The sequence below is a fragment of the Chionomys nivalis genome, chromosome 17 (assembly GCF_950005125.1).
Source record: "Chionomys nivalis chromosome 17, mChiNiv1.1, whole genome shotgun sequence".
In the NCBI taxonomy this organism is placed as follows: Eukaryota; Metazoa; Chordata; class Mammalia; order Rodentia; family Cricetidae; genus Chionomys; species Chionomys nivalis.
The window spans coordinates 37,047,905-37,062,802 of NC_080102.1; the positions used below are offsets into that span (position 1 = coordinate 37,047,905).

At 50.2% G+C, this 14,898-nt stretch overlaps 1 protein-coding gene across 1 annotated transcript; it reads right to left on the bottom strand.

Moving 5' to 3' along the window:
• Nucleotides 1-20: 20 nt before the first annotated feature.
• On the bottom strand, nt 21-11,344 carry Kdelr3 (KDEL endoplasmic reticulum protein retention receptor 3). Its single transcript, XM_057791343.1, has 5 exons — nt 11,098-11,344; nt 6,255-6,355; nt 2,197-2,355; nt 1,323-1,575; nt 21-569 (listed from the first exon to the last, which is right to left on the bottom strand). Exons 1-5 carry the CDS (start codon nt 11,186-11,188, stop codon nt 529-531), a joined length of 645 nt encoding a protein of 214 aa, XP_057647326.1. The 5' UTR covers nt 11,189-11,344; the 3' UTR covers nt 21-528.
• Between the last annotated feature and the right edge of the window lie 3,554 nt (nt 11,345-14,898).

Here is a 14,898-nt window from a genome sequence, read left to right on the forward strand (position 1 = left end):
AATAAAGGTGTGAATTTTTTATTACATCAAAACTTAGAAAATATTGGGAGATTGAGTGACTAAGCACCCTAATTAGCACCTCAAACTGGGAGGGAGGGGAGAGTGGGGTTGAATCTGAATCACAGTTGGATGGTCACGGTATCCACCTAGGCAACTGAGATGAGTGGAAGCTGCAATGTGGAAGCCAGTTGAGTGACAAGATATGCACACACCCAGGGTCTTGTTCTGCACTGACCTAGGAAGGAACTGAATGGATCTACCTGTTCCTTGGCATGAGCCTTCCTCTAGTCAAAGGAGCAATATTTGGTCATTCGTGGAGGGGGGTATCTTAACTGCTCCTTAATTTACTCGCCATTGTGAGGCCTCATTACATCCGTGGTGTCTCTAAAGGAGGTCCAGCTGTTGATGGTGAGATGGGAAGTTCGGCCAGTGCTTTGCTCAAATTCACACCAATTGTTTAACATTAAGTCATCAAGGAGAACAGTCCAAATAGTTTGCTCTGGATGCCTTACAGGGTGGCCCATCTCTTCAGACTGGCATTGGTAGGCTTAACTTCTTTCCTTTAAGGACTAGAAGAAAAGGAAGATGAAGTTAGAGATCATGCTATACTTAGAAAAGTATTGTTTCATCCCCCTCCTTCTGTGAGTTTCATTAGCCCGTCTGTACCACACCATGCCTCTTAAAAGCTGTTTGCGGGGCCGGGCGGTGGTGGCACACGCCTTTAATCCCAGCATTCGGGTGGCAGAGGCAGGTGGATCTCAGTTCAAGGCCAGCCTGGTCTAGAAGAGCTAGTTCCAGGACAGGAACCAAAAAGCTACAGAGAAACCCTGTGTTGAAAATAAAAAAAGTTGTTTGCGGATCAAGTTATCACAAGTTTCCATTTCAGGTTAGCCATGGGCTCTATGCCCTTTTGGCTCAATTTTGGCTACTGTGCTCCTTCCTTACATAGTTGTACATTTTAGCAATTGGCTTCAATTCATCCCTCCACTCCCATAAACTATCTCTTCACCCTCACGACCCTCCCTGCATGGCAATTACTGGGTTGATTGAAGATGGCTCTGGTGATGTACTAGCAAACCCCCTCGGCCCTGTATGAATTTAGTTGGTTTGCCTTTCAAGGTTTATAACTTTCCAAGGCCCATTTTGGAGCTTATGCATGACCAGGTTTGTCAAAAGTCCTCCAGTTCACATCTGTACACAAGTATGGTTCCCATTGTTCTGTGCCTCCCCCATCCAAATAAGCTCCAGAAGGGATGAGCCTTGGCCTTGACTCATCAGCTGGAATACCATAGAATGCATAATGACTTAGCACCAGTCCCTACCTCTGGTCACATACAAGTAGAAGAAGTCACAATAAAAGATGGTTTGTACTACTCCAGACACCACGGAGATCTGATCATAGAAATTCTCTGTCTGGTACCGCCAGATCCAGTTGGCTAGATAGAGTGCCCGATACAGTCCCAGGAAGAACAGGTAGTGAGTGGTGATGGTCTCCGCCTCTCCGGTCTTGCTGATCATGAAGAGCTGCGGCAGGATGGCCACTGACTCCAAATAGATGGAGAAGGTCCAGAGGACCTGTCAGAGAAGCAGAGGGCTGCCAAGGTCCTTGCTTTGGAGGACCCATGTGTAGTGAACTTTGTTGGAGAAAACAGTTTGTCACACAATCACTCATTCAGGGTCCCAGTGTAACCTAGGTAGGCTTTGAGTTAACTGCCTCCCAAGGAAGGGCTGGAGTTACAGCCATGCTTCACCACACCAAGTTTAGGAACTCATTTGTGGCTTTTTAGTGTTGGGGATAGAACTCAAGGCCGGATGCATGCTAGGTAAGCACTCTACCCATAGTGTCCCCAGCCTGAACTTTAGTAGCTTTCCATTGCCTCCTATGGAAATACAAACTCGGGTGTTTAAGGTCTGTTTTACCACAGCGCAAACATCCACAAAACATAGTTTTAATAGACTGCACAGTTGATAAGTCACAATTTAGGCCACAGTGTGTCGGTAAGCATAGGACCTCCAGAGATGCTTGTCTCTCGAAGCTCAGGCCTGCTGAGTTATAGGCAGCCTGGACTGCAACAGAAGCAGGGTTGCCACCAGCTTACCATGGAACCTCTGACTCAGCCGATGTGCCCCTTGCCTGGGGATGGGGGTGAATGATGTAGACAGGCCCAGACGGCTGGGCCTTGGGGTCAGACTCACCTCCATTGGTGCATTACTGTAGTTCACCAGAAAGGAAAGGCCGATCACTGGGACCAGGAGGAACTCCAGCCGGAACGTGTCATTCTCCATGTCAAATGTTTTCCGGAACTTCCAATAGATCATGTACACAGTGACATAGGCACAGAGGAGGAAAACAACCTAGGGAGAAATGGACATTTCTTTTTTTTTTTTTTTTGGTTTTTTCGAGACAGGGTTTCTCTGTGGTTTTGGAGCCTGTCCTGGAACTAGCTCTGTAGACCAGGCTGGTCTCGAACTCACAGAGATCCGCCTGCCTCTGCCTCCCGAGTGCTGGGATTAAAGGCGTGCGCCACCATCGCCCAGCTTGGACATCATTTCTTAATGGTCATAAGCTATGATCTCTGTAACCCAGAGGGCCAATATGCTATGGTCCCCCAACATGTGTGTGTGAGAGGTGTGTGTGTGTGTGTGTGTGTGTGTGATAGAGGGGGGGGAGGGAGAGAGAGAGAGAGAGAGAGAGAGAGAGAATTTCTGGGGCCCCTGGCTTTGTGAGCTGGAGGATTGCATTAGTCACAATGGCATCTCTGATGCCATCCCCAGGATCTCTTCTGTAGGTCTTGACAGTCTTGGAATTTGTGTTTCTAACAACTTCCTGGGTGGTGCTAATGCTGCTCACTGGCACTAGACTACACTGGCATAGAGAATGCAATCACTTAAACGTCACTAGAATGGCATGCTGTCACCACAACCTATAGCATGAGATCACATGCTCTGTGAAGACGTGTGAGTCCAACTGCCCTACTCTTGTAGGATTCATGGGTAGGCCTCTCCTCTGAATGCTCCAGCTAAGATTAGTGAGGGAGGGAAAAGAAAATGATGACCGTCTCTCCATTCCATTCCAGACTAGACGCTTCATCCTGCCACACAAGGCTGGGTCTGCAGAGGAATGAACTAAGTGGACAATGACTCTAAGGACAGGGTGATGTAAGACCCCAGACCCAAAATCACACAGTTCAAATGCTTCACAGGTGACAACATCTTCCACTCCCCCTACTAGTGCTGAGCCCAAAGGATGTTCCTGAGTCAGAGGATTCCCTTTGGTGTGCCAGAACATCTCTTGGAATTTCCACAGTCACCCTGCAAGATAGACATAAGACATTCCTACCCCACACGTGAGCAAGCAGAACTAGGGCTTCAGATAACGCACTCAACCAAAACAGGATTTCCAGAGTAGGTAGGAATCCCGGGGTAGAATTCTCAGGCTTTGGGTTTTTTGTTTTGTTTGTTTGTTTGAGACAGGGTTTCTCTGTGTAACAGCTCTGGCTATCCTGGAACTTGCTTTGTAGACCACGCTATCCTCGAACTCATAGAAATCTGCCTGCCTCTGACCCAGAGTGCTGGGATTAAAAGTGTGCACCACTACACCCAGCTATTCGTTTTGTCTTTTGAAAGTCGTGTGTGTGTGTGTGTGTGTGTGTGTGTGTGTGTGTGTGTGTGTGTGTATGGGCACAAATACATGCTGAGGTGTGCATATAGATGTCAAAGGATAATATGTGGTAATTAGTTCTCTCCTACCATATGGGTTCTGGGGATCCAGCTCAGATCATCAGACTTAATGGCAGGCATCTTTATTCATTGCACCTTCTTACACTCGGGCCAGTCTAGAACTCACCATCCTCCATCTCAGTCACTTTAGATTCTAAATAAACTATTTAAAAAGCTTTCTCCAGTTGGGTGGCGGTATCACACACCTTTAATCCCAGCACTCGGTAGGCAGAGACAGGTGATCTCTGTGAGTTCGAGGCCAGCCTGGTCTACAGAGACACAAAGATCTCTGTGCCAGGCGATGGTAGCACGTGCCTTTAATCAGGAGGCAGGCGGATCTCTGTAAGTTCAAGGACAGCCTGGTCTACAGAGTGAGTTCCAGGACAGTCAAGGCTGTGTAGAGAGATCCTGTCTCAAAAAATAAAAAACCAGCAATTCAACAAAATGAGCTTTCTCCATAATCCCAGTTATAGGGGGCTGAGGCAGGCTGACTTCAAGTTCAAGGCCAGCCTTTATTATGTGGTAAGATCCTCTTTCCAAACCAAGAACAGGAGGCTGGAGAGAGGCGGTGAGCACTTCCTGCTCTTGCAGAGAACCCAAGTGTGGCTCCCAGCTAGCTCACAATGGGCTTGAACTCCAGTTTCAGGGAATGCAACGCCTTCTGGCCTCTGTACCCTGCATATATGTGGTGCACATACATACAGGCAAACAGGCATACATAGAAAATACAAGTAAATCTTTAAAAACTAAAGCTGGGCTGTGGTGGTGCTCACCTTTAATTACAGCACTGGGAAGGCAAGAGCGGGCGGATCTCTGTGAGTTCGATGCCAGCCTGGTCTACAGAGCTAGTTACACAGAGAAACCCTGTCTCAAAAAACCAAAACAATGAAAAATAAACCAACCTAAATCAAGCCAGGCATGGTGGTGTGATTGCAGCACTTAGGAGACTGGTGGATTTCTGTGAGTTCCAGGCCCCCAAGACTACACGGTAAGACCATCTTATTATTAAAAAAAAAAAAAAAAAAAACAACTTACCTAGCTGTCAGATACCTTCCTGTGCCACCAATCCCCATCTGCCTTAGGAGCTACAGTACACACTTTGTTTTGTAACCATGTAACTGAGGATAGATATGTGCATGACTAGTCAGTAGTCAGCCACACAACCGTACAGACCCACTGCCAAATGAAAAGGTGAGGCCCTTTGTTTACAACTAGGAATTTCAAGATGGCAACTGCAGAGGCTAAGCAGTGTGATGCGCTGCTGAACAACTGTCTAGCTTACATGCCCACGAGTCCTGGCCACACTAAGGACGGCAGAGCAAGGAGTTAAAAGGGAGCCTAGGAATCTGTGGGGCTGCCAATCCCACCCCAGACTGCTCACATCCAGATGTTCTGTAATAAGAGTGGTACAACTCTGGCTTTGCCCAAGTCACCCACACTGTTGCCTGCGAGCAACTGCACCCCACTTGGCTGACTAGCAATCTGTTCTTACCTCTGATGTATGTGCCTCAGAGCCAGGAGGGCTGGTGAGAATCTTCATCCCCAAAGCAGGCAACACTCCATGGCAAAGAGATGAGGCGTGGCAGAGGAAGTGAGAAAACGGCCTCACCTGCAAACCACTGCACTGTGGAAGCCTCTGGTCCCTGCAACCAACTTGAGCCCCTTGGCACTCCTTGCCCAGTACCCCCTTGGCCCATCTCCCTACAGCAATCCCACAGGGTTCCCACTGCTTCAGCCTCATAACAATGCTTCTCCCAAGAGGCCAGCTTGTTCCTGCCTCTAGGGGCCTTTGCCCTGGCTATGCGTTTTGTTGGGTGCTTGTCCTCTAATCTCAAGGTTAATCTCTCCTCACACACACACCTCGGCTTACTCCTCAGCTCCTGTGCACACTCTCTGAGGTAGCTACCCAGCCATCCTCTATCAGATAACTCTTCACAACTTTTTTAAAAGAAAACATCAATTAATGTAAGATTCTAATACTTTGCTTAGCCCCATCCCTAACCAGTGTTCTCATTTGCCTATGGCGTTCCCCTCAGGATCCAAGAGCCTTGAGTGTCCCCAAGAGTCTGGCACAGAAGAGGCAGAACACGCTTGTGGTCAAATCAAGTCACCAAATGTCCAGAATCCAATAAACAAATATCTGATTTATTTGTTTAACCATTCTGTGTTACGGCTAGTTTTAGGGAATATGTGTGTGGGGGGGTCTTTTGAGACACTGTCTCATTGTGTAGCCCTGGAACAAGGTATGTAGACCAGTCTGGCCTTGAACTTGCAGCAAACCCTCCTGCCTCCCTGCTTCCCCAATGCTGATATTACAAGAGTGTGTCATGATAACGTGCCTCACATTTAAATTTGCGACCTCGATGACCTTCACAGTCACCCCTCTGAGCTAAGTGCAAGGACCACCTTGGCCCTGAGGAGACAGTACTGAGAGACCCATCCCTGAAAGGCCCTGGGCAGCAAGGCAGGTGCGACAGCTTCAGCCCTGGCCTGAAACTTCCCAGCACTCCCGCAGCCCGCACGTGCGCTCTCACCTTCATCACTGTGTTGTAGATGGAGATGAAGTTGGAGAAGAGGTCCAGGTACCTGGTGGTGAAAACCAGAGCGAACAGGATCTGGCTCTTCCCAGAGATGCCTGTGCAGGGCGAGCAAGAGACCGTGAGAAGATAGCATCAGGGTGGCCTCCCAGGCGCCAGGTACGGCTGTCCCTGCCCAGCTCTAAGTCACTAGAGTCCCTGTGCCTCTGTTGAGCTGTGCTCTGTCTCCAAATAAAGATTCGAACACTACGTTCCCAGTCACCCTGCGTGCGCCACCTTGGTGCTTCTCAGTGGAGGACGCGGGCGTAGTGTGAGTCGCCTGGGTGGGGGTGTTGAGGCTGTTCTGTGTGCCACCCCCAGAGCTCCAGTGACAACCCCAGAGCTCCATCCTGGGAGAACAAGGCACTGACTCCAGGTGCTGATTCACCAGGGAGACAAGCAAGCAGATGAAGGTGCGGGCCAGCAGCACTCTCTTTTCCAAAATGCACAAATTTGTAAAGGCCTTTTCCTACTCACAAAGGTTATGCCTATTTTTACTCATTATAATATGAAAATGAGGGGTGCAACTCAGTGACAGAGCACTTGTCAAGCATGTGCAAGGCCCTGGGTTCAGTCCCAACACTGCAGTTAGTAAATAATCAACACCAAATGGTACATGCAAAAGAAGCCCGAGAGCACGGAGCTCGGGCCACGGCTCACTGTGTGCTTGAGTGCCTGCGTATGACCCAGGTGCTGGAGTCACAGACCCCGGGCCACAGCTGTGTGTGCCTGAGCATGACCCAGGTGCATGGAGTCACAGACCCCGGGCCACGGCTCACTGTGTGTGCCTGAGCATGACCCAGGTGCATGGAGTCACGGACCCCGGGCCACAGCTGTGTGTGCCTGAGCATGACCCAGGTGCATGGAGTCATCACGAACCGTGTCTTATTCTCCACTCTTGTTTCTTTTTTCTTTCCCTCTTTTGGGACGGGGTCTTGCTGTATGGTCCTGACTGGCCTGGAGCTTGCTGTCTAGAATAGGCTGGCTTGCAGGTGTGGTGGCGCTTGTCTTTAACCCCTTTTGAGTTCAAGGTCAGCCAGGGTCTCGAAATAATTAATTAATTAGTCAAAAAAAGAAAAGGCGGGCCTCAAGCTTTTAGCACCTCTCCCTGCCTCTGCTCTTCAGTGCTGCAGCTACAGGCATATACCACCACCATGCCCAGCTCCACGATCTGTCTGTCTTTCTTTTTTTAAAAGGAATTATTTGCCAGGTGGTGGTGGCGCACTCCTTTAATCCCAGCACTCAGGAGGCAGAGGCAGGTGGATCTCTGTGAGTTCAAGACCAGCCTGGGCGGGAGATCTGCTGCCCTCTTCTGACCGCCACTATCAATGCAAGCACGTGGTACATATACATAGACTCAGGTACACACATATACACATAAAAAGAACAAATAAATATAATAAAATACTATTTATTTTGCACACACACACACACACTCACACATAACACTAGGGACCCTCCACATCTGAACCCTCCTCTCCTCTCAGTTTTGGCCTGTACATTCGTTCACCTGTCTCCTCCATTTTTCAGGACAATCTCACGAGGACCCCAAAGTCAGCTTAACACAAAGCTCTCTCCCCTCAGCCTCCTCCACCCCTTCTTGGTAAACAGCCCTCCAACCCTTAGCTCTCAAGCCCCAGAACTCACAGCTACCCTTGGGCCTCCCTCCCTTCCTCTCCTCTCCAGCCCCCTCTCTCACATCCCTTCAGCATCCCTTAGCCTACTCCCCTCTGCTCTGCAGCTCTGACAGCCTAACTATGTCACTTCAGGGCCTCATGGATTGGTCTCTCAGAATCTTTCATTGCTGGCCACTAGTCCTCCATTTCCAGTCTCCATCCAGAAACTCAAGAGCTACTGTATGTATGTATGTATGTATGTATGTATGTATGTATGTATGTATGTATTGGGTTTTCCGAGACACGGTTTCTCTGTGTAACAGTCCTAGCTTACTCGTTCTGTAGACCAGGCTGGCCTGGAACTCCCAGAGATCTGCCAGTATCTGTCTCCCGAGTGTTGAGATTAAAGGTGTGCACCACCTCTGCCTGGCTTCAAGGGTTATTTTAAAATAAATTTCTGCTTAAAGTGTGTAAGTGGCTTCCAAATGTCCTTAAAAGACACAAAACCTTATCCCAGTTGTAGCCTGGGCCACCCTCTGCCCTGGCTCTTGTCACGGTCGGTCCAGTCTATCAATACGTTTAGATTATATTCCAAGTGAGCAGACTGGGCAGTGTGACCCACGTAGTGTCTTTTCTTTCCTATGTCCACACCGCCTACCTAACACTTCTGGTGGGGCTGACAGTCCTGGGACAGAGTCACCTTCTGTTTGTTTTGTTTTTCGAGACAGGGTTTCTCTGTGCAGTCATGGCTGTCCTGGAACTTGCTCTGTAGACCAGGCTGTCCTTAAACTCACAGACATCTGCCTACTTCTGAATGCTGGGATTAAAGGAGTCTGTCACCACCACCCAGCCACGGTGACATTTCCTTTTATGCTTTTTATTATTTTATTTTCTGATTTTTTTTACATATTTTATTGATATTTATTGAGCTCTACATTTGTCTCTGCTCCCCTCCCTGCCTCTCCCCTCCCCCCTTCAACCCTTCCCCAAGGTCCCCATGCTCCCAAATTACTCAAAGAAAGCAAAACAACTCTGCGATTCCATCTTATACCTGTAAGAATGGCCAAGATCAAAAACACTGATGACAACTTATGTTGGAGAGGTTGTGGGGAAAAGGGAACACTTCTGCATTGTTGGTGGGAATGCAAGCTGGTACAGCTCCTTTGGATGTCAGTGTGGTGATTTCTCAGAAAATTAGGAAACAACCTTCTTCAAGACCCAGTAATACCACTTTTGGGTATATATCCAAAGGACGCTCCACCGTGCCACAAGGACACGTCCTCAACTATGTTCATAGCAGCTTTGTTTGTCATAGGCAGAACCTGGAAACAACCTAAATGTTCCTTAACCGAAGAATGGATGAGGAAAATGTGGAACATTTACACAATGGAGTACTACACAGCTGAAAAAAATAATGGCAGCTTGAAATGGAGGAGCTAGAAAACATCATTTTGAGTGAGGTAACCCAGACCCAGAAAGACAAATATCATATGTATTCACTCATAAGTGGTTTTTAAACATAAAGCAAAGAAAACCAGCCTACAAATCTCAATCCCAGAGAACCTAGACAACAATGAAGACCCTAAGAGAGGCATACATGAATCTAACCTACATGGGAAGTAGAAAAAGACAAGAGTTACTGAGTAAATTGGGAGCATGGGGACCATTGGAGAGGGTTGAAAGGAAGAGGAGAGGTGGGGGGAGGAGCAGGAAGAAAAGCATAGAGCTCAATAAAATCAATTAAAAAATAAAATTATATTTTAAAAACCTAAAAACAAAAACAAAAAACCCAAAACAAAACAACAAAAACACTGATTTCCACAAACACCATCCCCATCCAGAGCCCAGAAGAAAAAGGGACACTGTGAGTCTGAGCCTGTCTCTAAAGGGTTAACCAGTCAGAGTAGCCTCCTGTCCCTCTGACTGATGGGAAAACAGAGACCCCAGGTTACACAAGAGACCCTAGACTACATAACACAGCAAGACAGTGGCCAGTGTCTCCAGCACTCCCACCTGGCACCGCCTGCCATTTTTCTTTTGCCCACAGCACTTACTAAGGTTAGGGAGCCACACCACTTACTGATTTGACCTCACTGGTCCTTTTTGCTGGTCTTGCAGTAGGCCAGCAACCCACGGCAGGGCAGTGGGGTTTCAGGGCACAGTGCTCAGGAGGGTAGCAGCCCCCACCCCTCTTCCTGCCCCTGGCATTCTCTGAAGCACGGCACAGGTCCAAGTGACTTCCCTTTTGGGCCTCCAGTCCCCAGGTGCCCTGAGCCAGACCTGGAGAGACCTGCTGCTCCTCTCGCTCTGCTTCAAAACCTTTCATGGCTTTCTCAGTCTTGGATCCCAAGCATGATGGGTAAAGCCGTTCACCTCCGGACCACCCTACCTTCTGGATCTTCCCCCCACCCCCGACCCCCGTGTGTGTCCTTTCCAGGATCCGCCCTATGCCCTGTGGCTTCTATGTATTTGCACTAGCGTTCTCAATTCTGTTCTCTGCTTCTGGGCACACACCCTGCCCATCCCCTTCCTCCACGTAGCGCTCAGCTGTTCTCTGCTTCCCCAGCTCTGGTGGAGTCTGAGCTCACCCCAAAGCCCCTGTCTGCATCCCTAATACAGGCAGGGGCTCTAAGGACAAAGAAAGCTGAAAGACAGCGGGCAGTTTTTCACTGCGCCAAGTGGGACTGCAATCATCAACCAGCCTGGAAACTTCTCCCAACCCCAGTAAGGCAGCAAGACAGCCAGACCTCTGGCCAAACAGGAAGCCCCTCCAATAGCTCCCATCTCCACTCAGGGCCAGCTCCACACCCCCGCGCCAGGCTGGTGTCACTAGCATGCAGGAAACGGAAGGTCCTCCTTGGGGAGTCGAAGGCAAAGGAAAGACACCACCACTAGGGCACTTTCTAAATATACGCTCTTCTCTCCTAGTGAGGGGGAGGGTCTGCCCCCCCTCCCGCCCCAGTCTTTGTCCAGTAGCAGTGACATTGCCACCTTGGGGTGAAGGATGGGGCGAGGAAGGTGCGGTAGTAGTATCCGTGGAAGCGGAAGTCACGCTCCCGCATAATCCCCCGGATCCTCTGATGTGGAACAACTTCACCAAAGTTTTTGGATGCGCGCGCGCGTGGTTCACTCAGAGCCCGAGTTCCCACCCTGGTCCCGTCCCGCCCCGCCCGGGCGCCGCTCACCGGCGCAGCTCTTGGACCTCCAGATCTTGACCAGGAGCAGGAACATGGCAAGGAGGTGGCTCAAGTCTCCGAGGATTCGGAACACGTTCATGGTCCCGCCCGCCGCTTCCTGCGCCGCGTCCCGCGGGGAACTTCCAGGGAACTTTTCGGAGCGCCGGGCGCTGCCACGTCCCCGTCCCCGCGCCTCGCGGTGTCCCAGGCCGGTGCCGCGCCTCCCCGCGCGCGCTCCCGCCGCGCGCACACTCAGCCGCGCGGTGACGTGGCGGGGCGGCCAGGAGCGGGCGAGGAGTCAGGAAGCGGAGCTTCCCACGTCCCCACGCCGATGGGCGGGACGGTTAGCACAGCGGCTGCTGGCCTACGCCCTCTCTGGGGTCCCGCTCATCCCCAGAAGGCACAGTCATAGACAGGCACTTGGCTAAAAACTGAGTCCCGACTGCCAAAGCTCTGCTGGGGCCTGGGAGGTGGAAAAAGGCTCTGGGCCGACCCCTGTCAACCTCCTGGGTTGGAACTCATGAGAACTCATGAGAAGTAGGGCCCCTCTCACCTGTTAATCTGGATAGCTCTGGGCTAACATTGTTGATGGTTTGGGGTGTGGAGACATGCTGTCCCGGGCTCCCTTCTCTGGGTCTCAGTATTGACCTTACACTAGAGCTGCTGAGAGTGTGAAAGAGGCTAAGTGTGTCTCTGGATCCCACGCCTTCATTTCTGTTCCCCTCTTCTTCATGTGAGAAGACGCTAGGAAACACTTCGCTGACCAGGAAAAACTCCAAATGTCAGAGAGGTGGGCAGGATAGAGTGGGAAGAACCATCGATGGGCTTGAGGCCTCCCACTGTGTGGGTTCTTGAGCAGGGCAGCCACCCTCTGAACCTGTGGACATGGAACAGATGAACCAAGGGCCTGACTGTCTTCTCCGTGGTCCCAGCACCCTTCCCACTTACCGAAGCTCCACATCTCTCCTCTTCCCACTCGCACTGCTTGCAAGAGAGGCTTTGGCAGGAGGAAGATCTGTCACTACCATGCTCACCAACTCTTTCCATGCTCCCCTCCCCAGTGCCTTCACCATCACTCCCAGTCAGCACAAAGCCGTACTGGGAGACTTGGCGTGTGACCCCGAGGACCAGTATCATGGACACGGTCTGAGGGAGTGCAGCATTTAGGACCCTGGACAGGCTTGTTGTGAATCTACAGGTAAGAACACACACATGCACAGACACACGCACACATGCACACACACACAGTAGAACTAGCCTTGTGGCTCAGTTGGTAGGGTGTTTGCCTAGAACACCACCATATTAAAAAAAAAAAAAAAAACACCTCACTATATAAAAAAAAAAAACCTCACCAAGTGGTGGCGGCGCACGCCTTTAATCCCAGAACTCGGAGGCAGAAGCAGGTGGATCTCTGTGAGTTAGAGGCCAGCCTGGTCTACTGAGCGAGTTCCAGGACAGGCTCCAAAGTTACACAGAGAAACCCTGTCTAAAAAAGCAAATCAAAACAAAATAACAACAACAAAAACTTAGATAGGGCTTGTTGAGATGGCTCAGCCGGTAAAGTCACTTGATAACCAGCTTGACAAACTGATCTCAGTCACCAGAACCTACATGCTATGACATGTGCTCACAATGTAAATTAACAAAAAAACAAGACTGGATGTGGCGGTGCACCTATAATCCTTGCGTTTGGAGATGGAAGCAAGAAGATCAGGAGTTAAGGTCATATAGTGACTGGGCTAAATGTCACACACACACACACACACGCACACACACGCACACACACACACTCATTCACTTGCATGCTAGGAATAGCTGAGAAAGGCCCCAAGATGAGACATGTGCATGACAAAAGCTTTAGGGTCACCATCTGAACAATGTGCCCCAGGTGGGCACTGCCATTCTTATATTAGACAGAATCCTGGGTCCAGAGAGGTGAAATCATCTTCCTTCCTTCCTTCCTTCCTTCCTTCCTTCCTTCCTTCCTTCCTTCCTTCCTTCCTTCCTTCCTTTCTCCCTCCCTCCCTCCCTCCCTCTCTTCCTTCCTCTCTCTCTCTCTCTCCCTTCCTTTCTTTCTCTCTCTCTCTCTCTCTCTCTCTCTCTCTCTCTCTTTCTTTCTTTCTTTCCTTTTTCCTTCTTTCTTTCTTTCTTTCTTTCTTTCTTTCTTTTTTATTAGTTTGTTTTTGTTTTTCAAGACTGGGTTTCTCTGTGCAGCCCTGGCTGTCCTGGAACTCATTCTGTAGACCAGGCTGGCCCTCAAGCTTAGAGATCCGCCTGCCTCTGCCTCCCAAGTGCTGGAACTAAAGGTGTGCACCACCACTGCCTGGCTGTAAAATCGTTTCTGTTTATCACACAGACATCATGTCTGACTGCCCTGCCCTGCTAGTAGCCATGATGGGGCGGGGGGGGGGTGTTCCAGTCCAGAGCAGTGAGGGAGGGGGTAGTACCCTGTATAGCAAGGACTCCCACCTGACAGGGAGCTTTCCCACAATGAAAGCCACAGGGCTTGCACATCTGTGGGAGGGTAGCATACCTATAGGGTGCTAGGCCCATCAGGTGTGCTGGGCAGCTCCTGCCTGTTCAGCCTTAGAGCCTGTGGGGCAGGCAATGGAGCCTGAGGTCAGAGAAGTGCGGTGCATGGACCATGGCCCTCTGGGAAGATAAACTGCGCTCAGCCCTCTGTTCCCCACTTTCACCCAACCTTGCCAGGATGCTTTCCCTAAGTGGATGCCCAGAGAGGGCAATGGCCATTTAAATCCCTCAGGTGAGGCTACCCAACCTTCTGGCATCTTCTTCCAGTGCCCACCTCCTGCCCAAGCCAAAGAGAAGCTTATGCAACACATCTGCCCTCCTGGGAAGCAACCCAGCTATCAGTGGGGCCTGGGGACTGGGCTGGGGCTGAGTCTTCCACTTCCTGTAATTCCTCCCAGGAGACCTTGGCCGGGGAGACTGGTCCAGACCAGGAGGCCTGAGAAGTGACCACTGTAGTGGGAAAAGAGAAAGGACTGAGGCTGGGGAGCTGCAGGGCCTTGTCCTGGGCCTGCTACAACAGTGGTGAGCCTTCGCATGCCTGTGCTCTGGGCCTCAGCTTGCCTGTCTGTTAAATGGGTCTTTCTGAGGCTCCTGAGAAATGAATGCTAAGTCTGAATTTCACAGATGGGGAAATGGATGGTCCAGTTGTTTGCACCCACAGCCTGCATCAGTACCCTTTCCCCAGGATTCTGTCATTCTCTGTTTAGTCATCAGCTCACTGCACCCACCCCATCTCCAAGGCGGAACATCTGTTAGAGCACCACAGAAATCAAGTGCCGTGTGTCCTACCTGTAATCCCAGCATTTGGGAGACTGAGGCAGGAGGATTGCCTTGAGTGCAAATCCCCATAGTTAATTATGCATTGCTCCAGCCTATTCCCTGCCTCCAACCACCTGGGGCTATCACCATTCCCCCTCAGTCCCTGACACAGGTGGATGTGAGCGAGTGCCTCATCCTCGGTGCCTCGATTTTTACACCCCCCCCTCAAAATGTGCTTGCTAAGGTGAAGCCAAGAGGGAAACTTCTCTCAGCTCAAAGGGCAAAGTGTATTCCTTCTCATTCTCAAGGAAGCTTGTATGTTCAAAGTCAAGTTGTGGGAGAGAGAATGAGGGTCACTCGATTTTAGAAAATGATATGCATGCATAATTGCATAATAATGTTTTTTTCATACTGATTGTAGCGCTTTATGGTATTTCACCATTGTGCTGAATGTCTTACAGAGTGTGGGCTGGCTCCCCAGCAGAGGCCCACAAGGCAGGGAGAACCTATTCTGGGGGC